Source organism: Serpula lacrymans (assembly GCF_000218685.1).
Source record: "Serpula lacrymans var. lacrymans S7.9 unplaced genomic scaffold SERLAscaffold_3, whole genome shotgun sequence".
Lineage (NCBI taxonomy): Eukaryota > Fungi > Basidiomycota > Agaricomycetes > Boletales > Serpulaceae > Serpula > Serpula lacrymans.
This window is the reverse complement of record NW_006763292.1, coordinates 809491-837108: the sequence shown is the minus strand read 5'-3', so window position 1 is coordinate 837108 and position 27618 is coordinate 809491. Positions and strand designations below refer to the sequence as shown.

Genomic DNA, 27618 nt, shown 5'->3' with positions numbered 1-27618 from the left:
GTCAAAGCAGGATGAGTGACGCAGATCGCAGGACTTGTATATCATACTAACCCCTCCGATTCACAAACCCGGGAACATAGGTTAAGTAGGAGGTATACGATCCATCCGTAGTAGGGGGTTTAGTATAGGAATACCTCAGTCGTTTCTACAGCCTCTTGGGCAGCGGCTGAGGTAGGTTACATTATATTTATTAGAGATCACTTTAAACTGATATCTATTGTAGTCTCTCTTAGGTAAATAATATCAGTCATTTTGAAGAACCAGACTCCTTTACCAGACTCCTACCTTCAATGCAGCCTAAGGAACCTAGATGTTCTCTTGGTCCTTATCTAAACCAGAGTTTGTTCCACCTGGGTGAATGGTACTGGAAATCACGGGTACAAAATCTCAAGAATCATTCAAGCAGCTTGTTGATATTGTAGGGAGTTCAGATTTTATCCCTGAAGACGTCTGAAATGCGAGGTGGAACAAGATTGATCACGATTGCTCGTCACCAGGCAGACAAGTGATAGACTCTCGATTGCTTGATCTTGCTGAGTTGACTGAGTTTGATTTGGCAGGAGGCTCCACGACGTGTGTCGCGGCGTGGGATTTTGTGAAGGTAACCGAAAATACCGAAAATTATATGTAGGAGTAAACGTTCAGCTCCATAGTCAACAGCGATGTCTCCTGTGCCTTCATGTCCTCCAGAAGACAGTACGCGACGAGCCCGTGCACCTTCGCTGACGAACACGAATGGCGCATATTCTGCACAGTTGCCTTCAACAAGACCCTTGCACCTCACCCGCACCCTCTCGCGTCCCACCACACCTAGCAATGGCTCATTTGCCTCTCCTCCTCCTCGAGGATTAGCTCTTACATCTCCAAAAGGGCCCTCACGCCCTCAAAGATCTGAGCTGAGGGCTCGCCAAGTATCTGATTACTCTACGTCCGAAAGAACTTCTACGTCCTCTGGGGCAACACAAGGATATAGAGACCCAGGTCGAGACCGCAAAGATAGCTCGAGTACTACTCGTTCCGACATTTCCATGCCTATTCGAATCCGTAATGGCAACCTAACCATCACGAATCACACAACAAGGTCAGAGCTTCTGGGATCTGTGACCACCGAGGACTCTGAAGTGTGTTCCAGCCCAACTTCTCTCGCCGCTGTCATGTCTGCATTTCAATCTGCTGGTGCTCGCAAACGAGCAATGACTAACGGAAAAGAGGATGTTGAATATGAACGTGAGAAGCAGAAAGAGATGGAGATGGAGAAGCTGAGACAGGAGCGGATCAAGGAACGTATGCCAGGAAGAAAAGCAACAGGCAAGGCTAAGGCGGGTGACATCGATGGTGCGCTTTTCCTGCCTGTTAACAAGATCAAATCTTGAATCTTTGCAATAAGTTGTATTGGACGAGATAACAGACGAATGGGAGTTTGTCATCGATCCAGACGTAAGAAATACTTCGCTCTCGATTCTCTTAGTGTTCTGCTACTCACGACATTGATATCTTTTGGCATAGTTTAATAATGTAGATTTGGCACTTTCACTGCTTGGTGATTCGCCAGTTGGCAAAGACATGGATTCATTCCGGCAAACGAAAGCCACCCTATCTAAAGCGTTGAAGGGATCGGTTGATAGTACGTATTTTCCACCTCACAAGCCTTATCTTACGAGTGACGGTACCCTTCGTCATGCCTTACTTAGAACACTATCAAGCTTTCGCCGCCGCCCTCCCCCATCACGCTTCTCTGATAAATTACCTTGGTTTGACTCAGACACAAATTTCCGATACTCGTTTTGCTCTTCAAGAAGCTAGAGATGCTCTAGGCAGTAAGCGAGCTGACTTAGTCCAATTGTGGTCAAGGAGTCAAACTTTGGAAGAAATGATGCGAATTCTTGATCAAATGTCAGTTCTCGTATTACCTACACATTGCGTCTTCGTCCGACTAATGGTGACTATCATCTCTCAGTGAAAATCTAAAGTCAGTACCGGACCTGCTGGAGACTCTAATGTCAGAAAAACGGTTACTACAAGCATCGATTCTTTTAGTGCGAAGTTTGAAAATGATAAATACACAAGATATGCAAGAAATTGGGGCAGTCGTTGATTTACGAAGTTATCTTAGTGGCCAGGAAATGGTATATTTTGAACTTGTGCTTTTTGTCTAACTGTCCTCAAAGGAAAATGTCCAGGCTTTACGAGAGATACTGATTGATGAACTCCATAATCACTTATACCTCAAATCATTCTGGTGTGAATCGCGCTGGGTGGCATATACTCTAAATCAGCAGAACTGTAAGTATTCTCCCTACGTCGACATTGATGTTTCTGAAGTATACCACAGTTCCTCGAGTCGAATTCGAGGATGAACCACCGCCATATGTTCCGGAACCAGAATCTACGCAGGAACCGTTAGCAGACATCAACAAGTCGTCTCGATTATCTCGATTTCTCAGTGGCCTTGCTATGCGACCAAACGATCCCCCTCACGATATTACCGAAGCAAGCTTTCAAAGCAGTGATTCACCCCAAATATCATCGTCGTCATCTTTGCCCTCCAATTTATCTTTCTCCAATATTTCCTCGCTATTTCCTTTTTCGTCGCAAGCGTCACAGTCTAATGCCAACCCCGAGTCGGATTCCTTTACGTATATTGAAACTCTATTAGAGTCATTTGCTGTACTGGGGAAGCTTGGCAGTGCTCTTGACATGGTTGCTCAAAGGCTGCCAAGTGAAATCTTCGCACTAGTGGAAGCCACTCTAGATCAGGTCGAAGAGCGAGCAGAAGAAGCGAAGAGAGTATCTATGTTTGGTTTCGGGGATGCCAGTCTCAGGAGGTCAGAGGGAGGCTATGTCTTCGTGGTGGGAGACCCTACGGCAGGAATGGGCTTCAGTGTAATAGGATCCTCTATGGCATCCAAGGGTAATTCTCTTCGCGCCTCCTCGCTGAGGTTAGCGGCCTTGGAATCTTCGACTAGATATGCCGATCAAGAAACCCTTAAAGACCTCTTTTGGACTCTCTATTCTAAGCTGGATGCTGTTACGCAGGGTTTGAGAGCGATTTATGAGGTCACAAAACGAATAGGCTCGGTATGCTCTCTTTAGCCATAGATCTTAATGTGAAATCTGATTCGGCTTTTGCATACATCTAGAGACGGGACTTCAAAGACTCATCTGGTGCCAAACCAGGTGCTTTGTTTCCGCTTGCTGAAATGTGGCTTCCCGTCCAAGCAGAGGTCAGCAAGCGTCCTTCGCGTAGTTTATCAGACAATGAAATTTCTTCACATAGGTTAGAACCCTTCTACATGACTACTTAACGAACGACGGGCAAAGTTCAGTAGCGGGACGGAATCCAATATCTTCCATTAACGAGGTTCTGCGTGATGGCAGATTTAACAGGGATAAGAGCAAGGTTTGTCATATTTAGACTTAGCAATTGGTCGTTGCTCACAACCTGTTTAGACTGTGTTCCGTTTTGCCGATACAGATACAAAACTCACAAATAAGATCCTAAAAAAGCATGAAGATGAACTTGCGCGTGCTCTCAAGGACACGATGCCAGGACTTGTGCAAAACTCTACAGAAAGCACGGTCCAGGCTATGTTATCTACTGTCGGAACAGATGATCGCTTGACAGGTCTCAGCCAACACCATCGTTTGCTAATCCGACCGGATGCATTTCATGTCAGTGTTCTTTTCCAGCCCACACTAACTTTCTTGAGCCGTATATCCGAGATATTGCCTTCCGGGGTCGAAAGTACTCGTCCAGCCAGCGAAGTTTTGGACAATTTTGTCTTGAAAGTGTATTTGCCTCAGCTTGAGGAGAAGGTCTCTACACTTTTCCATCAAGCAGTGACTGGTATGCATACTTATATCAATTCGACCATGCTTTTTAATTCCATATCAGGTCCCGAGGCATTTCAACCTGATCCTTTATCGATGCGTATCAGTCTTCAACCTCTATTGAAGGTACGACACTGGCCTATATTACAAATATCGTCGATTGTGATTATTGTTCGTTATAGGCAAGTACACAGCTCATAGCGCTGATAAATTCTTTGTGCGCCATGCTTCGAAGCACCCCCTTCCATCGTGAAAACTATTCAAGGCTCATCCTTAGCGTCATCATACAATTCTATCAGCGTTGTAGTGACCGCTTCTACGATCTAGTATCTACATGTTGGGGTTCTACCCAATCTTCTGCTTTAGCTGCGCAATGGGCTCAAAAATCAGAAATAAGCTTGTGCTTGGCAGAGCTATTTTCTACATCAGTAAGAAATGATGTCTTGAATACGGCAGACCTCGCTTTTGATTTGCTTATCAAGCAGGAAGCGAATACCAGTAGGCTAGAACACCTTTGTCGTCAAGAAACTCACTTAGAGTCGAGCTTCCTGGTACAAGGCTCAGTCAATAAAGGCGATATCGTACCTTCGACTCGGAATCTCGCAGCGCTGTGTGCTTTATACCGCAGTCTAGTAAGTCATCATCTTCCCGTGTAGGCCATTTGTTTATGTCGGTCAGGCGTGGTTTACCACAGAGTTGAACTCTTTGAAAGCTGGTCCAGGAGGCGTACTCTCTCCCACCAATCCAAAATCACGGCTGGAGCCACTGAGCCCTGCTACAACGAGCTTACATGCTTTGCTTTCAAATATATCTGACGAGCAGTTGGGCCTCCCTTTGACGCGTGAAATGGCTTTGTTAGTATTTTCGTGATTACGCTACTATCGTGACTTATTGGCCAACGTTTCAGACGTTTCGGAGCGTTAATTCAAACTTACAATCAGCTAGCTGAAATCATCCTACACACTATTAGGATTGACATTCGTTGTCGTGTTATACATTATCTAGATGCTGCTCTGCGACATGTGGGTATATCAATTCTTTTTACATATGCGGGCCTTCATCTTTGTATCATTTTTAGGGGAACTATTCTGTAGATCATGAAGCAGGAGAGCCTGACCCTTACATCATCGACCTGAATGCCGAACTTGGAGCATGTGATGACCTCGTCTCGGCCACTTTGCTCAAAGAAGAATGCTGGTGCGTAATTCTATACAAGTACAATGTCAATCAGCAGGCTTATGGCATTTAGCTTCATATTTGTAGGACTGGGACCTCTTATGGAGCATCTTTTAATTTCAAATGCCCGATATATACGCTTTGCTAACAAGTTTGGCATAAAGAAAATCATACGAAATATCTTAGCTCTACAGCAAAGTCTCAAAACTGTCGCTAACGGGCAACAGCACACAGAGTTTGAACGAGCGAAAGCTTATTATTCGCTTTTCTTCTTACCCCCTCAGGTAACGCATCAATGTTATTATTTCATGTCACATGCTTATGATGAACAAACCAGGATATGCTGAATGGCATCCGACAGAAGAAGAAGTTCAACTTTGACGAGTATAAGGCCATACTGAATTTGCAGTGTGGTGTCGATCAAGGAGAAGACGAAGCCACGGCGTCCCGAGCTGCAGATCGCAACTACAATATGTATACTATAGAGTTGCGCGGTTTGGAGATGGAGAGTTCCATAGATATAGAGGAGGCATGAGTACAATCCAAACATAGGTTATATTTATTCCACTGTAGTTATTGTCAAATACATCAGTTAACTATAGTAGTGTTTTGTCTAATTGTAGTACTCGCTTTCCATGTCCTGACGTACTCTTTTCTTGCGCCCCACGTATCCAATCCATATTTTCCTCGCTTGCGTGAGGGAGAGAGGCTAAATGAGAACTTGAAGGGAAAATTGCATATGAGGGCAAGGAAATTTCATATCTGGCACTCTTTCCATTTTCCCCTGATATATGAATTTGCTTCAGGATAGGCAATTTGGCGAGGAGCTCCTGATACCGTCTCCGGAGCCATCTGGGCCTATTTGTTTTATCCTTAGTTATGCCCTCGTGTGTTATGTCGTGTCTTCGAAAGGCACGTATCTCCTTGGTTATGGGATTTTTCCAAGGCTGCCCTGCTAGCTTTGAAAGCTCCCAGAAAACGTCAGTTTTTTCAAAACCGGTATTCAATGAAGCTTCCGCAGGTCCATCTTGTATGCCCTTTTCATAATCAGGGAAGTCATTGATGTGAATTTGTAATGGAGGCAGGACTTTCTTCCATTCGCGAACAAAGTACCGCCACCGAATGTTCACTTCTCTGCGTTTACTAAAAGGGCCCAGAAAAACAACATGTTTAGATGACAGCTTGGCTCGATCCTGTAGAGTTGGGGGAGACTTCAGGTCGTTAGCACTCAAAGGCTTCGTCCGACGAGACAGAGTCGAAGTGAGAAGGGTAGCCAAGTGCTGGGAGTATGCCGGCGGACGCGACCTTTCATTCCCTGTTATAATGGGCTGTGGACGTGGCGATGTCGGACCTCGTAACAGTAACTTAAGGAAAAAACAGGTTGAGGATTCAAGTCATTGTACAAAAATGGTAAGCTACCTTCAATAAATCCCACCAGAGAGGACCCTTTCTTCCATATGCGATATCCAGAACATTTCTAAAGGCTGTGAAATCTCCCTGGTTTGCAGCACGCAGACTTCGCAGGTCCTAAAATCAGTAAGTAACATTCCTGACTCCAATAAAGGAAGACTACCTTGGATACTCTCTTTATCTTTTTGGAACTGAGAGTCTCGTTGCTAGTTCGTAAAACTGCACGAAAATCATCTGACACTTTCAAGCGAAAAAACTGTCTGTGGAATGGTGGTTAGACTGGACAAACATTAGCGTAGGAAGCTCACTGGAGATAAGTGTGAGGTAACTGTCTGATTTCGCGGAGATAGGACCTGTACAGTGAGAAAACAGGTCTCAGCTGGTTCCCTGCTTTGCCCTATTGGTGTCTCAGTGCAATAAACCAGTTTGACCAAGTAGTCCGAGAACTTACGGCCGTTTCGCGAGTACTACTCAGCATGATGACTTCTAACTTACATCAGGAAAAGAACATGAACGGGATAACCTTTTATATTTTGTAAACTTACTGATCTTATGACCAAGCCCTATAATGCGATACAATCAGTCTTCTACCCACTTTGTTCACAGAAGAGGGATTTATCCTAGTGGTTTTGATGTGTGATGATATGGAAATAAAAAAATAAAAAAATACATCATATGATGAGAAAAGTTGAACGCACCCTGGCAACTCGGCAACTCCGCCATTCCAAATTGGTCATTCGAAGGAGAGTGTCCGCCGCAGGCGGGCCGGGAAAATGCCAGGAGAATCCTAGGGGTATTCTTAGAGTGTACCCAGGAATATCCCAAGCTGTGTTTACTTAACGCCAATCAGCACTCCTTCCCTTGCTTCTATTTAATTAATGCCCATCAGCGCTTCTTCCTGTGTCATTTTTGATGCTTACTGTTACCTGTAACTGTACCTCAGACACTCGAGATCACCGATTTAGGCTACACCAAGGTAGATTGACGAGATCGCTATATGCTAGATCAATGGAGGTTACTCATGGTAAGTACGGAACTTGCTCATATATTAACATTAAAGCCATGCCAAAATCCAGAGGATAGTAGTTTATTAGATGAAGATTACTACCCCTACAATGCTCTTCTGGCAGAGTGGGTAGAGCCCAATCTATACTTTGTAGGAGTAGGGAATGATAGACGTATCCTTTGTTGGAAGTATCCCAACAAGCTGTTTTTCTTCAAAACCGCATTCAACTTTACATGCCACATCTCAAGGCACAATTGCTATTTGACGACGCATGGAGATATTGAAATATTTGGTAACAACCCTGCTATGTGTAACAGCCCAGTAGCATCATGTTGGTTAGAGCCATTTCAAGACGATGAAACAAGCTTCAAGCAATGGAAAGCACTGTTGAATGCTCTTCATCACATTGCCCTCAGAAACGAAGCAGACACATCACAGCTTCTATCCCATCCTGATCAGTCTAGCACTGAGTTTCCGCAAGTTTTGTGGGCCTTGAAAAATCCGAACAACATGGTATATTAATGCTATTGTCTTAGCAAATTTCAGCTGATCACACAGTTTCTAGGGATCTCCGAGTCATGCACATGAATTGCCAGTTTTCTCTTCAAGCGGTCTTCACTATCCACCGGATTCACTGCAGGAAGTTCCATTTTCAAGGCCGGTGAATGTTTCATTGTGCATTTGGAATGGACCTGGTGTTGGTGGAAAAAGATTCATTAGTGCGAGATTCCTGTCCATTTGTGCCAAATAAATTACTCTATCTAGCTTCTGTAAACATACTAATGTATTGCACCTTGTATCCAATACATGATAGCCTTACTGTGCTAACTGTGACTCAAAGTCAGTGTGAAACATCAGAGGTTGCTGCTACTTACTAGCATACAGTTATGGGTGACAAATCAAATTTGAAAGAAAATAAAAAGGGGTCAAACGTACTATTCAAACCACACCACCTTCAGCAATGTCTGAGTCTCCCAACATAAGCATGTTAGCTGTCACGATTTGAACAAAATCTTATCTAATCTTGAAACATCTTATCATTATTGTCATGTGATCTTACTATCACATGACCCATTATGCAAGCAATAGTTAACAATATCTGTCACGTGACCTTACTATCACCTGACCAAAGTCTAGACTATAACGTAGTACATCAGTCAGCGCCTCATGGCTGACCTTCAGAAAACGTATATATACTGCTACTCATGTACATACATTCTTCAGTTGTTGATTACTCCTTATACATCGATACTTGACGCTACTTGTTTGATTTGAGCCTCACACCTCCGTTAGTTCAGCATAAGGTGTAGGGATTCAATACAATCAACAACTCGCACAAGTACCGTCTATGAACGTAACAGCAACTATCCCAATAACCATAACACTCATCATTGTTATCATCATCATATTCACCACACTTCACATTTTCTATCGTCCCCAAACAAACCAACCTATTATTCCCCTCACCCATATCCCTACATGCCCCAACACCATTGTATCATTCTTCCCTGCCAACATCTCACCAACAACCTCCCAAGACTCCTTCCAAACCATCCCCCTTTAGTTACCATTATATCATCATAATTTCTTTGGTGTGGAACCACTGGAATTTTCTCGTTTTTACATAGTTTCAACCTTCTCTTTCCTCTGACCAGGCTGCGCATTTGCGTCCGCCAGTCAGGAGAAGATAAAAAGCCGGTCAAAACTAGACAACTGTCCGGACCTAGTTTTTCTACTATAGCCTTTTACATAAAATTTGTAAAAATACAAAAATAGCACAGTATGTACACAGTCAATGGTGAACAGAAGAGGATCACCTTGACTAAAGAGAAAAAGATAGACTACTTGAGATCTTGGAAGTGGTGTATCAATCCAGCTTATCACTGGGGAACTTCTTCTATGCTCAGTAGAGATTTCTACATTTGGATCGGTGAACAAAACATATCCACAAAAGATTACGTTTACAAGGGACAATTCCCACTCCCTATTATAACACCCATCAGAAGCCTCTTTCCTGTAATAAAACAAGAAACTCCCCCGCCACAAACACTACTATTTGAAAATGTCCAATTTAGAGTACTGAGATTGGCCCCAGCCGTCCAGCAGCACGGGCGATGACTTTACTCGGGAAATGATGGACTCATTGTTACGATAACACAATTTTTGGACCTTCCCTTTACTTTTATTCTCCGCTTTAACCTTGTACTATAGCTTTCACACATGGTGCCACACGGCACTTCCCCTTTTGGTTCTAACTCCTCTTTCTCGCGCTGCGTTGCCTTTCTTCTTATTTTGGACTCAACTCTCTCACACAGTGGAGCTAATCATGCGGGCTAGGCCCCATGACATCATCAGCCACCGTCTCTATCAAACTGTATAGTACACATGTACAAATAACCCTGTAGTAGTATATATACCCCAATAGATCAAGGAGACTCCTCAACGAGTCCTCCTGTTGTTAACCAACAAACTCTCTGCAGCCTAAGGGGTAACCACTCCCCCATCATCTTCCTTATAGTGTGTTTCTGTGTGCGCCAGAGTAACTAACTCTTGGTTGTTACACTCATTGCCGAGAATAGAAACTCCCCCGCCCAGAGAAGCCTCATTAGAGACATACGTAAAACAAGAAGTCGAGAAGTCAATCCGAGAAACCCGCCTTCTGTATCAGTCCCAACTAGACGAGGCACTAGAAGAAGTCAGTGTCTTAGAGAAAAGGCTGAAAAGAACAAAAGCAGCACCACCCCCAGAAAGGGTAGAAAGGACTAGGACGGCCCTCAAGAAGCCAGAAAACTTCTCGGGAGATAAGAAGAAGTATTGGGCTTTTAGAGAGTCCCTACTTCTACATTTTGAAGACGACACCGCATATTTCAAAGATGATAGGAAAAAGATAGACTTTGTGCTGTCTTTTATGAAAGAAGGAGAAGCCGCAGCCTTTCAGACCAATTGGCTAGAAAACAGAGTCGACGCCAACAGCTAGGGCTAAACATAACAAACACATACAGAAGTTGGCCGTTTTTTGCCGACAAGATGGAAGAAAGATTTAAAGACAGTTTTGAAAAAGAAACTGCAAAGAATGAAATATTGACCCTAAGACAGGGCAATGAAACTGCTCAAGCCTTCTTTGAAAAGTTTGAAGAAAAGAAGAGGTGGGCAGGATACAACAATAGAATGAATGAGGAGTTCCTGATCTCATTGCTAAGACAGAACATGAATAAGCCCTTGGTACATTGGGTAATCTACGGAGGGCATATTCCCAGAGATTACCAGGAGTGGAAACGAGAACTCATCCGGATAGACTACATCTGGAGAGAACAAGAGAAAGAGAAGAAGGCATCTGAATTTGGAAGGAAACCAAGTGAGAAAAATTCAGAACAGAAAACAGAAAAGAAGAGGGACAGAACAGGCTACACATATACAGGTAGCGGAGAAAGAATGGAAGTAGACAAAGCAAAATTCCGCACTGAGGGACAATGTTACCGGTGCGGAGAGAAAGGACATAGAAGCTTTGAGTGCAAAGACGCACAAACAAAGAAGCCTCAATTTAATATTTGAGAATTTTTAGAGAAAATGACAAAAGAGGAGAGGGAAAAACTCCTGGCAGGTTTTTAAAGAGGCCAGCGGAACAGCATCAAATGACTGCGCCTAAAAACAACATTTCAAACCAATTTTCTTCTCTAAATGTGGAATCATGTAATCTACCAGAAAGCACAGAAAATGAAATCATTGACACACACACAAAGAAAAAAATAAGGAATGAAAGAAAAGATGCAAAAAGGAAAAGCACAACCGCGGCAGAAGCGGCGCATAGTGACGAGACATCCACAGCTTTGATGGCGGGCAAATCACTAGAAAGCACAGCAATGACGGCGGATGCTAAGAAACCTACACCCAATGCGGCAAGCTCTACAGAGAAAAACGCAGCAGAGACTGTAGAAGGGAGGTCAGGAACCCCTCCAAAACAAAACCTAGACAGAAAAGAAGTCTGGACCCCAGAATGGGTAGTGGACAGGCTTAGAGACCAAAGTGAAAAAAAATCCATTGGGATTCTAAGTGCCTGGACATGTTAAAAGACAACTAAAGAAGTAACCTGGGAAACAATAAAAGAAATCAACCACTATATTAGACACTCTGAAGACAAAAATGGTCGAAGCACTATTAGATAGTGGATGCACAGGGAGTTGCATCGACTCTCAATTTGTGAAAGACCAAAATTATGAAACAAAAAAGATACCTAGACCAATTCCAGTTTATAATGCAGATGGTACTCTTAATAAAAATGGAGCCATCAATGAATTTGTAATACTACTTATGGAAATTGATAATCACATTGAAAGAAATCATCCCGCCGTAACCAATCTTGGTAACGGAAAGATGTTTTTAGGACATGAGTGGTTATACAAACATAACCCAACAATAGACTGGAAAGAGTCACAGTTAACCTTTGAAAGATGTCCTGAAGAGTGCAAACCCAAAATCTGAATCTCTGATCCAGAGGAGGACCCTGAAACACTCTTCGAAGAACTTGAAGTGGAGGAAAGATTGATACAGATAAATCTCCATAATTTCAAAGACACCACTATCGATAATCAATACTATCACATTAGGGCCCAAGGCACAATGGCACAAAGACTAGCCGAAGCTGCGGGCAAAGATCGGAAAAAAGGCAGATTTGAAAAGATAGTGTCAAAGCACCTTCATCAATACAAAGACGTATTTGATAAAAAGGAATTTGATGCACTACCTGAAAGGAGACAATGGGACCATGCAATTGAACTAGTACCAGGAGATCACTCCCTAGATTGCAAGATTTACCCATTAACAAGAGGAGAACAGGAAGAGTTAGATGCATTCTTGAAAGAGAATCTAGAATCGGGACAGATAAGACCATCCAAATCCCCGTTCACATCACCCTTTTTCTTCATAAAGAAAAAAGACAAAAAGCTAAGACCAGTTCAGGACTATTGGAAGTTAAATGATATCACTATCAAAAACAGATATCCACTTCCCCTGATTGGAGAACTAGTAGACAAGTTGAGCGGAGCAAAGTACTTCACAAAGCTGGACATAAAATGGGGATATAATAATATCTGAATGAGAGAGGGAGATGAGCCAAAAGCGGCATTCAGAACAAATTGGGGGTTATTTGAACCATTAGTCATTTTCTTTGGGCTGACAAATTCCCCTGCCACATTCCAAACGATGATGAACGCACTCTTTAAAGAATTGATAGACAAAGGGCTTGTGATCATAAATCTGGATGATATTATGATATACACAGAGCAACACAATGTGTATTAGAAATCCTGAGAAAAAACCATCTCTACCTTAAACCAGAGAAATGCGATTTCGAACAAACAGAAGTAGAATATCTGGGATTGATCATCTCAGAAAACGAAATTTGCATGGATCCAGTAAAAGTAGAAGGAATTAGCAAATGGCCAGAATGTAAAAACAAAAAAGATATCCAAGCATTTCTGGGCTTTGTGAATTTCTATAGAAGGTTTATAGAAGGATTCGGAGAAGTAGCGAAATTATTGACCAAGTTAACGGGAAAAGAGGAATTCATTTGGGGAAATGAACAACGTGAGGCATTTGAAACTTTAAAGAAACGCATTGCTTCAGCCCCTGTGCTAGCCCTCCCAGTACCACATGGCCAATATAAAGTGGAAGCAGACAGTAGTGACTTTGCAATGGGAGCTGTCTTATCACAGAGACAAAAAGATGACTGGAGACCAATCACATACCTTTCTAAAGTGCTGAATCCCACAGAGCGTAATTATGAAATCTATGACAAAGAACTCCTTGCCATTATGACAGCACTCAATGAATGGAGGCATTACTTAGTAGATGCGGAGGAAGAATTTGAGATATGGACAGATCATCAAAATCTGTTATATTTCAAAGAACTGAGGAAGTTGAACAGACGACAGGCAAGATGGATGACAGAGTTGAGTCAGTATCATTTCACAATACACCATATGCCTGGGAAGAAACATGTGAAAGCGGATCTGCTCTCAAGACGATCAGATCATAATAAAGGAAAAAGAGACAACGAGGATGTTGTACTATTAGATGAGAAACTATTTGTACAAATGACCCTTTCATCAGAACAGAGACAAGCAATGGCAGATAGTGGGGAAGAAGAATTAGTAATTTTGAAGTGGATCTTAAAAAGAAAAGGAAACATAGATGACTTGATAAAAAAGATGAAAGGAAAGATAGAGAGAAGAGAAGATGGATGGTTTGAAGATGAAGGTTATGTAGTATTCAAAGGCAGAATATATGTACCAAAAGATGCCAAGTTGAGGGAAGAAATCATCAGACGGAACCATGACTCTACCATTGCAGGCCACCCAGGCAGATATAAAATGAAAGAGTTGATCACTCGAGAATACTGGTGGCCTTACATGGACAGAGATAGATATCACGAGATATGTAGATGGATGTGAAATCTGCCAAAGAACTAAGACAGATCACAAAAAGAAAGCGGCACCACTCCATCCAAACAAAATCCCAAGTAAACCATGGAAAATCATTTCAGTGGATCTAATCGGACCATTACCAGAACTAATTGGATACAACATGATAATGGTAGTCGTAGACCGATTCACAAAAATGATCAAGACAATTCCCACTCAAATAGAGATTACCTCAGAAGGAGTAGCACAATTATTTAGAGATCACATATTTAGAAACTACGGTATACCCGAAAAGATCATTTCAGATTGGGGACCGCAATTTGTTTCTAAATTTATGAAAGATCTACAAACACTACTCCAGATAAAAGCAAATCCATCAACAGCATGGCATCCACAAACGGATGGGCAAACAGAGAGGATCAATCAAGAGATAGAACAATATCTGAGAATCCTTGTAAACCATAAACAAAATGATTGGGCAGAATAGCTTACTTTAGCAGAGTTCTCATATAACAACAAACAACACTCTGTGACAGGTTATAGCCCATTCTACCTAAATCAAGGACGTCATCCGAGAACACAGGAAGTAGTGAAAGTGGAGGTGAAAAGCGAGAGCGTGGAAGATTTTGTAAAGAGAATGACAGACACAAGGAAGAAAGCGGAAGAGTCATTACGAAAGGCAGGAGAACAGATGAAGAAGCAGTATGACAAAAAAAAGAGGGACATTGTGGAATATACAATAGGAGACAAAGTATATGTGGAAGCAACAAACATCTCGACAGACCGACAGACCAGCTAAAAAATTGGATGATAAAAGTGTTAGAATATACTCTGACATACCAATACTCCATAGGATAATACCTCTGATTTGTAAGCCAGCCCAGTATGCAGCAGCTATTCTGTGTAAGATGTCCATGGTTGCATGTCATGTTTAAGATCCTACATTGTATAACCTTGGCCATATAGCTCAATTGGTAGAGCAGCTGGCATGTATCCAGAAGGTTCCAGGTTCAATCCCTGGTCTGGTTATTATCCAATTTTATCAAAAAGATACGGACCATTCGAGATCATCAAAAAGATAGGCGAGTCAGCCTACAAACTACTGCTACCACCAACATGGCGATCCATTCATCCAGTTTTTAACGAGACAAAACTCACACCCTACCGAGAACCACAATTCCCCTCTCAGAAACAACCCAAATCGATACCACTGGTGATAGTGGATGGACAAGAAGAGTATGAAGTTGAAGAAGTTCTAGACTCACGTCTAAAAAAAGGAAAATCAGAATATCTAGTTCATTGGAAGAACTATCCAAAAGAGGAACGCATATGGGAACCCGAACAACACCTATCAAATTCACCAAAAAAGGTAGGATTATTCCATGAGAAAAACCCTAGTGCACCTTGACGGATACAATTTCAATTACAATTCCAACCTTTTGAGAACTTTACTACAACAAGAGTACAAAAACAACTATTCAACTGAGAACCTGGAAAACTGGACCCTCACTTTCGAGACGAAAGTCTTAAAGAGGGGGTAATGTCACGATTTGGACAAAATCTTATCTAATCTTGAAACATCTTATCATTATCATCATGTGATCTTACTATCACATGACCCATTACGCAAGCAATAGTTAATAATATCCATTATGTGACCTTACTGTCACCTGACCAAAGTCTAGACTATGACATAGTACATCAGTCAGCGCCTCATGGCTGACCTTCAGAAAACGTATATATACTGCTACTCATGTACATACATTCTTCAGTTGTTGATTACTTCTTTTACATCGATACTTGACACTACTTGTTTGATTTGAGCCTCACACCTCCGTTAGTTTGGCATAAGGTGTAGAGATCTAATATCAGCTTCAAACCACAAGTTATCATAGTGCTAATAAAAGCAGGCTTGCCTACAGACAAGCAAACTAAGTTTGAAAGAGACTGGAGTACATTGGTGAGTTGGCTTATGTGAAACAATTTGAAGGTGACTTACTTTGGATGGAGGTGGAAAAACAAGTCCAGACCTGGGAAGACAGTTGTCTTGCGTTTGACAAAAAATTGCAAAATGCACAGTTGAAGTGGGAATCACATATTGTTGAATATGTGGACTATGTCTACAAAGCTACTAAATTATATGCAAATAATCAGCATAATAAAGTCCCTCCAAGCCTCAAGAACACTGTACCTATTTATAGTCCCCATTTCTCCCCACCATCATTTTTCCACCTGGAGAAGCGTAAAAATCTTCCAGCTATCAAACCAGAAATTGCCTACCTGAAGCCTATAACAATTATCTATCCATTCTACTTCAACAATATGGAAATGTGTCCAAACTGTAGGTCAACAGATGTGTATTGGGGTGGGTGGACCTCCACTGGCCATCATGATGTTTATGGTGTTGGGCGGGAAGAAACTGCACTTGGGTTTCAATTGAGATGTTGGGTCTGCAAAGAACACTCACCGGGCTCAAAGCATGGATCTAGAAACAAGCATCATTGCTTCACAATGACTAGCCATGTGTTCTGGGAAAAATGGGAGTTCTGGCAGATTCTAAGTCAGTGTTTTGGAACATGTTAGAAGAAATAGGACTCACCAGAGTTTACAGGAGGAATCCCCATTTTCTTCAAACGATATGCCATCACACAGGACCTATTTCACTTGTTAGTAGAAATGCGACCTTTGAGCACATTGGCAGCGCTGTCAGATAACATTCAATGTGAGTTCCACTCACTTTCTCTGACATGACAAGAGCATTAACTTCATTGGGGAACCAATAACCACGCAGAGCTTCATTTGCTGCAATATTATCAAGCTCAGCTTGAATATCTACAAGGCTTCCAAAGACGGAGAAGAAAACAGTGCTCACCTTTTAAACCATGTGATCCTCTACAAGTATTCTCAGGGCCAGATGGACAATATGGGAGCAAGTTGATAACAAATGATTTGGTCACTGATATTTATCTTAAAGTCAGTAAACAAACAAGGAAAGAAGAAAGCTGCCACTATTTACAAACATTGTCTGGTGAGCAATAGCCTGAGATCACTGATTGATCCGAAGATCAGGACTTACAGTGGCACTGTCAACAGGCGCTTGTCTGTCTCTTGACACAACATTCAAGTCTGTGGGGAAAGCAACAGTAACTGACAAAAAGTCAAGTCAAAGTACGTGAAGGGGGGGATTTTCAGCATCATAAACAAGAATAAGGAGATACTTGCCTGGGTGAGGTTTTTGAGGTTTTGTACCAAGTTCTCTTATTGAAACTCATCAGAAAATGCTTAGAGGATGTGTCAGACTCAAATTAATGCAGAAATAGTAGAAGCACTTAGCGGACTGAGGAATTATTTCACAGAACTTGGAGTTGCACCACCAAATATGATTATTGCTGACAATTGTTGCTATATTTGTATTGCAATTCTCAGTGTGTTTCCTGGGGTACACATTGGCCTCAATGTCTTGCATTTTATTATGAGGTGAGTACCATCCATTTTCCGAAACAAATGAAGCATATGTTTGTGTACTTACAATCATATTGTAGGTATCTAGCATCGGTTTTGAATGGAATAAAGAATCCCCTGTGTTCAGTGGTCGCTCAAGAAGTAAGCAATGCAGTCCTCAAGACAGAAGCCTCTAAAAACGGACAGATGGCAGAATACCGAGATAAATTTGAACAAGAGGTGCTTCTGCAGAGGATGTTTGAGAAATGGGCTGAAAAAGGTGGTGTATGGTCAGAGGCAGCATCCAAGGTTCGTTTTATTGGTATATAGTTGTTATTTCTACACAATACAGGACAGGTACATGCAGACCAACTTGCCCATGTGAAGAAGGGCTGTCTGTCTCGAATGCGCCAAGACATCCGCTCTGATGGAAGCCAAATTGAGGGATCACACAATGGGATGGAACTTACTAATGAGGTCCTTTTCAAGTGGTCTCAAAATGTTCACAGCACTCTCTATCGACTTTGTGATCCGTTGTAACATTAGCATAGCTTACAAGATGCCAAAATCATCTCACTTCATTCAATCAACTCATGGCACTCACTATCTACGCTTTGTCAATCACATTGCAAACTTATGGAACAACCTGGCTGATTCAGAACCAATCACTCAAGGTTGCCAATTCATGCAGCCTAGTTGCCCAGTACTCCCAGATATTGAAACTGACAAAGCATTTGGGCTTACCCAGTCAGAGAATGCGGGCACATTTGGTGGACTGTTTCAGATAAAAGCAGAAGACCCAAACCTCGAGGATAACAGCATATTTGACCCCCCCAAATGCAATGACAATCTTGAGCCAAAGTATGTACTGGCGTCTATGAACATTGATTTGGCATTACTTTTTTTACCTCAAGCTCCAGAAGCATCTAGCTTGTTTACATTGGACAATAATGCCACAACTTCTGTGATGCAAATTGGACCGCCAAAATGCAAGGTAACATTCTGTGACTTGACTGGTGATGATGCTCTGGCTTCTGAGGGTCCAACTGTGAAAAGGGGCCGGTTGCTCTCTCCAGTAAGTGCTTCTCCCTTGAAAGCTCTTACAAAGTATTTACCAGCAGAACACCAGCAAGCAGGCACAAAGAGAATACAGGATGGCCAGATGGTCCTGAAAGGAAAAGAACAAACCTCACATGTAGACTCGAATGACCAACCTGAGATTATCCCTAAAACCAATGTCTTCACCTCAACCAACCATGATCAGCATATTATTTCTAAAACCAATGTCTTCACCTCAACCAACCAGACAAGCTCGAAGGCAATCCAAGGTAACCAGGCACTCAATCCCATCGACAAATTCTTTACATCTCAGAAGGGTACTAGTATGGCTGTTCCATCCAGTGCCATGATGACAAAGCCTGTCACTAATCCAACATCTCTCACAACCATTCTTCCTCTCCCTGATGCTCAGTCCCTCTCCCGCTCAGAATAAATATTCTCAATTTCTGCTGGCATTGATGTTCACTCTCTCACCATCAAAACAGACAATGAATTCTACCTCTTCATGGACATGCATTTGGAGCAAAAGTGGACGTTGTTTGGAATGACATCTCGCAAATGGGTGCAGGCTACAAAGGACTACTATGCACAGCTGGAGGGTTTGAATAAGTCCATAGGGCAGCAACCATACAAAAGAAGCCTCGCGCCTTGTTTGAAAAACTCGGTGACATTGAGGCTTAGTTGATTGAGTGGATTAAAACAGGTAACTACAAATGCATGTATCTTATTTTTTTAGCTGTGACTATTTTATTAACCAGCCCTTTCACCAGCAAAATCAGGAAGAGATATGTTTTGGTGCAAACACTGTGCCATCTCCATTGTCAAGACCAAAGAAATTGGCACCATCTCTAATAAAACTGTAAGGATAGCTACTGCTGTATCAAACAATCTACTAATATTTCTCTTCTTTCCAGTGCAAGACGCAAACCTGCAGTCATTGTTGTGTCGTCAAATATCCCGGAGATACAGGGTGCACTACAAATCACAAGAAGTTCTACTGTTCTGATGGTGTTAAAGTACCTCCAAGGAAGAATCCTCTCCATGATGAGTTCCCTCCGTGGCCACAACTAATGGGTGTCTTCACCTGTGGCACTTTTCACCCTCTCCTATTCCTTTCTGCAGTTCGCAACATGTACAAGAGGGTTATTATCCAGCATGGAGACGGTGCCGGCTTGGCAATGGAGTACAGGGCATTTGCGGATATGCTCTCAAAGCATATCATCACAACTTCAGATGGGTCCGTCCTTTTTTGGCTCTATGAGAACCTGACAACAAGTCCTCCCATGCCCAAATTTGTGGTTGATTACGAGGGGAGAAAGCTGTTAGTTTTGGTGATTCTGCACCTTTGTGCTACCTATATATTTTCATTCCTTTCTCTATCTATTCTTCTATCATTCACTATTGATTGTGTTCTCTATGATTTCGCCTTTGTGGCTGCTTTGTTTACCTTTGTTTACAAAACTTCGGACAGTACTGCAGAGTCCAATGCTTCCTATTCTCTAGTTACTCACATTGGACTCTAGTTCCAGTCCCTGATTGCTCTCAGCAAGTGGCTAGACACTTCCTTCAAGCTTTGTTCTTAATAAAAGCATCTTCGTGTGTACTGTTTTTGTGATTCTAAATCTTCATTTTCTTTGGGGGCAAGCACAGCTTAGTTTTTACATTTTGTTTTGTTGATTTAATAGCCCGTTCCTGATGTATATTACATGCATGTGTCCGAATCTGATCCAGCCTTGCCTTCCGTTGCTCTTCTTCGTGCCCCTTCAAATCATGCCCCTTCAAATTCCTCTCTAGTGTTTTGACTTGCGCGTTTGAAAGAATACTTGAAGAATACTTATTGAATACTTGCTGGTTTGTCTCCCTGTGGGCTTGCTTCGAACCTGGGGTGAAAACTGGCTACCTGGGTACTTGCTCATTTGTTGGTACTTGCTGATTTGTCTCCCTAGTGGGCTTTCTTCGCTGAAAGAAAACTCGCAATCTGTAGTCTTGTGACCAGAGCTAGGAGGGATGTGGGAATGCGTCTGATGTTTGACTGCTTCCCAAAATGTCTAGACTACATGCATCTGCAAAGTACAAAATTCTCGCTTACAAATAACCAAGGGAACTTCTAGTGTAGAAGGTCAGAAAAGCCTCTGATTGGATGTAAGGGAAATACATCCCTTTTGGGAATACAAAAGTCTGATACATCTCCTTATCTACACAACTATTGAGATAAAAGAATGATGGGAGCTCCAGCAAATTCTTGCTGTCAAGACATTGATTGTGTGCTCAAAGTAAGGTACAGTGACCTCAAAAATCCTTTCCATGTTGACTCTGGGTGTCATGCATGAAGCATACCATCAAATAGCTTGAGAATTGCACTTAGCTTTGGTGGAGTTATAAATAGTAAATACTCTTGGCTATAAAATTGCCCCATAGGTCATGTGATTTGGTTGACATGCTATAGAGATATGGTTGATTTAAAACAGCAACATCATGGAAAGGGTTTTTTCACTTTTGAATTGAAAAGGGTATTTGGTTATTATCAGTACTTGGTATAGCCGTCTTTTGCTGTAAACACTGCCTGAATCGTTCTAGGCATACTTTCAATTAATTCCTGACACTCCTCAACTGGTATCTTCTCCTACTCCACTTAAGTCCTTTCCCACAATTTATGAATCATATAGCATGTGAACCAAATCACATGACCTATGGGGCAATTTTATAGCCAACAGTATGTACTATTGATGACTCCACCAAAGCTAAGTGCAATTCTCAAGCTATTGATGGTATGCTTCATGCATGACACCCAGAGTCAACATGGAAAGGGTTTTTGGAGTCACTGTATGAGATCAACTGCATGAGATACAACAGACAGTGGCATGATCCCTCCTTTTAGCAATGGCTGTCCTGAAGAATCAAATATAGGTAGCACATATCTTTCAAGGAGATACATATTAACATCTGGCTCCTCCAAGATAGCGCAATCCTGAGCCATTTGTGTGAAGCAAACATTTTGGACATAAATGAGAGGTTGCAAAAACTGGTGATAGGAGAGATATTAACTAGGCCTATATAAATCAAAAAAACACAAGCTTACATATATTATCCTGCGATACCAGTACTGGATCAAAAATGCCTTACAGATAATCAGTGGATGATGGTTGTGCTGCTACACTTTGACAGGGCATGACAGTGTTGGGGCGGTGAACAGAAAACGGTTGGATTCAGAATTTAAACTATATACGGACATGATCAAATGGAAATACTCCGTCATCAGAAGCTTGAGATGCAATAGCATATTTAACAAGGGCGGGACAAAAATACTCGAGGCCAAATCTCAGGGCGGCAGCATGGATGGTGAGTTTGGCTATGTTAGGGGAAATATTAGTGTGGAAAGCTGCTCAACAATCTTTAGAGAGTGTCCTGTCCAAAAAATAGTTCCGCCTGGTGCAAATGCCCTGCGTGCTCTTCTCATTGGGCAGAACGCGCAATATCCACTCTTCCTCAGGGTTCATCTCCACAAATACTTCCTCCACCTCGGCCTCCACTAACAAGTTCATAAGGCTGACACCATGTGAGATAAGTAGCGTGAAAAGATTGAACAACCTTGTTCTTTCCAGACGATCTAAAATCTGGACACACTATTGCTCAAAGTCAGTGCGATGATTCAATTCATTCCATTGCTGAAGGGATGTTGGAAATGAGTGATGAGGATTTGCTCCATTACATCAGCTGTATACTGCATAATCGAGCCCATGTTTTAATTGGCTCAAACAAAACTCTGCATCAGCTCAAGTTTTGGTATCCAGAAATGTTTTATTGGTCCTTTTTTGCCTTTCCATGCACCTGACTGTAGAATAGCATCCTTTTTGTGGTGAAATGCTGCTAGCAAAAATGATAGTGATTGTAGAGAAGTGGTGGTATGGATTGGGGCTTGAGCCTGGTAGATGGAGTTGATTGGGGAACAAATGACACAGACAAATGTAGGAGGGGCACAACCAGCAATAACCGCCACTATACTACGTTGGATATCACAATGCTCTCTCCCTGTCATCTGTCTAACATGAGTAACCCCACTAACAAAGTGACAAAACCCAGTGTAAGGACTATTTACGTTTTCTTATTGTTTTGTTCCATGTCTTGGTTCTCAGACACTTTCCCCATTACACCTCTGGCTCTAGGGCTAGAGACATCCTTTGCCATCTTACTTCTCATAGCCCTAACAGGCTTTCTTAACCATTGTTACCACTCCATATTGCAGATCAGAGACTGGGTAGTACTCCCAGCTAGCCAGCACAATGGGTAAGGACTAGTAGCTGAGATCTCGCCAACCAGCTCCAAGTTCCATCAGTGCCTGGATATATTAATAGCCACTTTAGTCAGGATCGTACCTCATCATGAGGAAAAAGTTCCTGAACATGCGTGATACTACCTATTATTAGTACATTTTCTCACCTGCTGATTAATCCCTGAAGTTGTACAATAGTTATTCTTTTTTTTATTGGATAGTTTCATCCTCAGACCACTTTTCTTTTATTCTACTTCCGGTCTGAGAGATAGACAATTCAATTAGCTGTAAAAACCCTACATACTCATGTATTGTTCTTTAGCTTTTTATTACTTGAATAACCCGCTTTACTCCTCATCAGAAACCCTTGAGTTTACTATCAGTCCTCTACATGCTATAATCTCTAGCATCTGTTGACCTCAAACTCATTGTACCTCTTACTCCCTGCAAGTACAGTCAGAGACGGGTATTATTTTTGTTATATATATAATGTTGCCTCACATCCAGTACACTTGTGAAGACTTCAAAAGCAAGCATCCAGCTCGTTCTTTCCTACAATTTTCTTACACCAAAGGAGGATGTGGTAAAAAAAAAACTTGTGGTAGACGTGAAGGATTTTTGGAACAAGGAAGTTGGCTGGATCAGAAAGGGCCCAACCTTGCCAGAATGGTTTGTGTACACCACTCAAACCATTTTTCTTTGACTCTGTCTGAAACTTCCTGACATCCTAGGGGTGGACCTTCTGTGCAAGCTGGCATACTAACATATAAGTGTCATCATTGTGATGAGGAGGATAAACCCCTGAATACCCAAACTGTTTCAATGTAGCAATTGTGACCAGCAAGGAGTTCTTCATAATGCATGAGATAAGTTGTTGTTCTGGAAGATCGGCTATCCAACTAAATGTGTGTATGTGAGTTGTATTTGACCGAAAGGGTCTGTTAGAAATTTGCCATTTTGAGCACATGACTTGAGGTTTTCGGTGATTTTATCCATACATGTGTGATAGACACGGGAGGATAGAAGAGATACAATATCAGAGTTCCTGTTGAACTTTGGAATAGGCAAGAAACCTGCACAAATCCATGCATGGGACTTTTTTTTTGTCCTGACATGTGACCTGAGGGTGAAAATGATTTGCTACAGGACACAGAGTAAAATTAATATATGTTTTTACATTTTGCTCAAATTTTGTATGTATGATTCTTGTTTATCCCTTTTCCCTATGTATATGCATTGCACTTGATGCTGCTCTCCTTTGATTCTCCTATTATGTATTCCTATCACGCTGTCCCTGTTGTACGTCAAAGACCACTGTAGTACACGCAAATAAACATCCTTATCTTGAAGCAGTGAGCTGGTAACAATTATCTAAGTAATATAGGAGATTATGAGGAGGAACTCAAGTTGAGCTGTGCAGCGCCAACTAGTTCAGCTTGTCAGGGTGTGGTCCGGCTTATGCCGGGGATGACTTTGCCTCACCTCATCATGATGCCCTCAGGCTGGGGGCCTGCTAACACTCGAGAACACATTTTTTATATACAGGTGCAGGCAATGTGCTGGTCTCCCATGGACCATAACTCAGTTTCTCGATGAGTAGGATTAAGCTGATTGGATATGCCATTAAACTCCGGACAGTTTTTCTCATTCTGAAAGGTGTAGACTAGGTAATTTCTACTGTATAAATGCTGCTTACAAGTCTACTGTTAGCAGTCTTCAGATCAGCCACAATGTTCCACGACTTCCAAGCTGACATAGAGCAATGCCCAAAAGAGAGTACCAACCCGAAAAGTCTTCCAAATCCACAACTACTCAACTCCTTTTCAGCCCCCAGCAGATCCTCCTAGCTTCCATGACACAACACTGTAAGTGGATTTCTAAACAAGAGAACTCACTGATTGTTTTTGATGCCATTTCTGAACAGACCCGGAGATCAAGGCAATCAAAGCAAATCTACAAGCGGTGGTGGGTGTGGGCATGGTTGTGGGTAAGGACGGGGAGGGGGACGAGGAGGGCAGGTCTCTGTAGCTCAAGATCTGCCATAATCTGTGAGACCTAGAGATTGGGGGAGAGTAAGTGATTGTGTTTTTTGTTGGTTAATACACTACTGATCAGGCTTGCCTTGTTTGCAGGGAAAAGCCCCAGAAATTAAAATGCAACTCACACTGACCCAATTTCCACACTGATCTTTGATTCCAGCCTCCATAGTGTCCAGTCCCAAGTCCCATCCCACTCAGTGGTTTATAACAGGCTGTCCTCATCTGTGTTTGACCCATGAACAGTCCCACAACCGCCGCGATCAGCAAAAACCAAGGCTTATCAGCTCAATGGGGGGGATGACAATGACTTTGTTGACTTTTACCAGCCAGACCCTGATCATCACATAGCTGAAGCTCATATTGATGAAAAAATTGGTGGCAAAGCTTTTGACACCCAACAAGTTGCCTCAAGCATGTTGGGCATGGCTTTCAGCCAATTCCCACAGCCCCCTCTTATCAACCCTTTGGTCTATCAACACTTATGCAGCAGCAGCAGCCTCCATCCTTTCACCAACTATCCATACAGCAGGCCCTACCTCCTTCTTTTCCATAGGCCCAGTTAGCTCTTTCTTTTCCACAGTGCCAGCCAGCTCCTTCTTTTCAACAGCCCCAGCCTCCTCCTTTTTCTTTTCAGCAGCCCCAGCCCCAGCCTCCTCCTCCTTCTTTTCAACAATCCCTGCTCCCCCCAACCTGTCCTCAAGCATCCACTGACTATACACATGCACCGGCTTTCTTATATATGGCGTCCCAATACACCAGCACCCTCTCTGCACCTCAAAATCCACCAAGTGCCTTGCAATCGCAAATTGAGCTCCCCGTCAACCAGGGGATTGTGTTGGGTAGGAGAGAGGGGCCTGTGAGAGGCGGTTACATCCGTGACCAAGTAGTAGCAGTAAGACTACCATCAGCATTGCCAGGCATTAGGTACTAACTTGCTTCTTAGGATTATGGCCCGGCATGTAACGTTCTCAAGATGCACCGGGAAAAAAATTGTGCGGTCCCATTGCTGCTTGCATAATGCCGTCAAATCCCACATATCCGGCAGCAATCTTTAAGCTTGGATAAAGAGTCTAATATAAACATCCAAAGAAAATGTACCAGGAGGAGCAAGGACAATGGCTACTTCCATCTCAATAAGGCCACAGTGAAGATGGCAGCAGATTGGTTTCACATACATACCATCAAGGTTGAGGCCATGCCTGAATATCAATTTGCAGGGGCTGAAAAAGTTGTAGAAGAGCTCCTGGTTGAACTTGGCACCCCTTGTGACAACAGCAAGGTTCCATACAACCCTGATGATCTTAAAGAGGTACGTGTCTGACAATTTATATACTCTTTCGGCGTCACTTACTGTTACGATAACACAATTTTTGGACCTTTCCTTCATTTTCATTCTCCGCTTTAACCTTGTATACTTTAGCTTTCACACATGGTGCCACGCGGCACTTCCCCTTTTGTTCAAACTCCTCTTTCTCACGCCGCATAGCTGGTCATGCGGGCTAGGCCCCATGACATCATCAGCCATTGACTTTATCAACTGTACAGTACATAAGTACAAACACTCTGTATTAGGATATATACCCCAATAGATCCAGGAGACTCCTCAGCGAGTCCTCCTGTTGTATACCAACAAACTCTCTGCAGCTTAAAGGGTAACCACTCCCTCATTACTACCTTTATAGTGTGTTCTTGTGTGTGCCAGAGTAACTAACTCTTGGTTGTTACACTTACCAACAGAACAGGTTATGAACACTATGTACGGTATCTGCGGGGACTTCAAGTCACATTCCCGCGGTATATGCAAAGATATCTACCAGCTACACCTCCTGTTGATTAGGTGTAGGATTTGACAATCTCAAAGGTAGAGTACAAGAACAATTGAGTAACGGAGCTTTTGTGGAAGCCTCAATGTATCTTTCTGCATGGAAAACCGGGTCTTAATGTAAGTCATTCTCTCTATACTCAGAAGCTCTTGTTGATGTTAAAGCAGGGAAAAACAAGATACTTCAGGCACCCCGCCCTCATATGTCTCATCCTCAATATACAATACAAGTCAAAGAATGGTCTTGGCTGCCTGTTTGCCAGCAATATTGGTCCTCTTGCAGCCCACATCACTTTGGCTCTAGCAGGTACAGCTTTATATGCCTCCCTCAAGGAACTCAGCACAGAGGTCTTTGAAGCGGCCAATTTCTCTATCAACTTATACCGCAAATTTTACAAGAAGCTAATGTCCCTCATTAACAATGTCATCATGCATGATAATGAGCTTAGAGAAGATTTCGAAGATCTTCTGGCTTTTATTGTCTCTTGTGGCATGTCTATGTGAGTTATTTATTATCACTATCCGCTCATTCTTTCTCAATCTCCTAACAGGCGTTGAACAAAGTCTCTTTGTTGTTGTTTCTTGTTGTAGTAGTCATGCATGTAATCTTTTGATCTTTTGATTTAATCACTATTTATGTCTTGTTATCTCGATATCAGTGCATGATCAATTTTAGTTAATCTACTGATAAAGTCATTGGACACACAAAAACACAACCTCATATCATTTTCAACAAGGTTCTGCTTGATTTGGATGATAATAATGCAAAATTGGTTAGCACCAGTGATTTAAGCAAGCCCAAAATGGGCTGCTCAGAGTGTTTAGGAGTGTCTAGTAGACGCTCCTAGTGCCAAAAAAAATAGATGGTTGTTGACCGATTGTCATGTGACTTGACCATTTGATTTTACCCCAGGTTGTGAGTTTTTCAATAAGTCTGTTCTAACCCTATTAAGGGGGTTCATATACTGTCTCTCACTGGCAACAGTCTTCAAGGATGCAGCAGCATAGCCTTGTCCAAAGTAAGGCCATTTTGCAGAAGCCTTACATTTGGTGCCAATAAATATTTTTCTGAATGCTCAAATGCCTGGCTGCGGCATCATGGCTCTGTGTCGGCACAGAACGTACATTTTCAACAAAGAAAAGTG

At 42.3% G+C, this 27618-nt stretch overlaps 7 protein-coding genes across 7 annotated transcripts; 5 read left to right on the top strand and 2 right to left on the bottom strand.

Annotated features, from left to right (window-relative positions):
- Positions 1–662: 662 nt before the first annotated feature.
- Positions 663–6163, top strand: SERLADRAFT_445824 (uncharacterized protein; the record flags this gene model as incomplete). The annotated part of the gene is made up of 20 exons (XM_007314409.1): positions 663–696; positions 871–981; positions 1123–1335; positions 1388–1437; positions 1507–1624; positions 1692–1893; positions 1958–2126; positions 2181–2283; positions 2333–3078; positions 3141–3224; positions 3278–3400; positions 3451–3847; positions 3896–3957; positions 4014–4259; positions 4317–4463; positions 4510–4685; positions 4739–4853; positions 4910–5028; positions 5081–5291; positions 5345–6163. The coding sequence occupies 20 exons, from the start codon at positions 663–665 to the stop codon at positions 5540–5542; spliced, it is 3624 nt and encodes a 1207-aa protein (XP_007314471.1).
- Positions 6152–6651, bottom strand: SERLADRAFT_379896 (uncharacterized protein; the record flags this gene model as incomplete). Its single annotated transcript, XM_007314408.1, has 3 exons — positions 6152–6371; positions 6427–6534; positions 6610–6651. Coding segments are annotated over 3 exons (370 nt in total), but the record flags the coding sequence as incomplete, so codon positions are not given.
- Positions 6652–9205: 2554 nt separating this feature from the next.
- On the top strand, positions 9206–10400 carry SERLADRAFT_434171 (uncharacterized protein; the record flags this gene model as incomplete). The annotated part of the gene is made up of 2 exons (XM_007314407.1): positions 9206–9353; positions 10003–10400. The coding sequence occupies 2 exons, from the start codon at positions 9206–9208 to the stop codon at positions 10398–10400; spliced, it is 546 nt and encodes a 181-aa protein (XP_007314469.1).
- A 5953-nt stretch (positions 10401–16353) lies between these two features.
- Positions 16354–19027, top strand: SERLADRAFT_405880 (uncharacterized protein; the record flags this gene model as incomplete). The annotated part of the gene is made up of 10 exons (XM_007314406.1): positions 16354–16402; positions 16544–16564; positions 16817–16870; positions 16912–17010; positions 17199–17319; positions 17385–17592; positions 17641–17784; positions 18032–18358; positions 18392–18659; positions 18828–19027. The coding sequence occupies 10 exons, from the start codon at positions 16354–16356 to the stop codon at positions 19025–19027; spliced, it is 1491 nt and encodes a 496-aa protein (XP_007314468.1).
- A 5347-nt stretch (positions 19028–24374) lies between these two features.
- Positions 24375–24640, top strand: SERLADRAFT_434166 (uncharacterized protein; the record flags this gene model as incomplete). The annotated part of the gene is made up of 2 exons (XM_007314405.1): positions 24375–24477; positions 24537–24640. 2 exons carry the CDS (start codon positions 24375–24377, stop codon positions 24638–24640), a joined length of 207 nt encoding a protein of 68 aa, XP_007314467.1.
- A 490-nt stretch (positions 24641–25130) lies between these two features.
- On the bottom strand, positions 25131–25610 carry SERLADRAFT_434165 (uncharacterized protein; the record flags this gene model as incomplete). Its single annotated transcript, XM_007314404.1, has 3 exons — positions 25131–25362; positions 25425–25549; positions 25584–25610. 3 exons carry the CDS (start codon positions 25608–25610, stop codon positions 25131–25133), a joined length of 384 nt encoding a protein of 127 aa, XP_007314466.1.
- Positions 25611–25846: 236 nt separating this feature from the next.
- SERLADRAFT_434164 (uncharacterized protein) lies at positions 25847–26977 on the top strand (the record flags this gene model as incomplete). The annotated part of the gene is made up of 2 exons (XM_007314403.1): positions 25847–25960; positions 26642–26977. The coding sequence occupies 2 exons, from the start codon at positions 25847–25849 to the stop codon at positions 26975–26977; spliced, it is 450 nt and encodes a 149-aa protein (XP_007314465.1).
- Between the last annotated feature and the right edge of the window lie 641 nt (positions 26978–27618).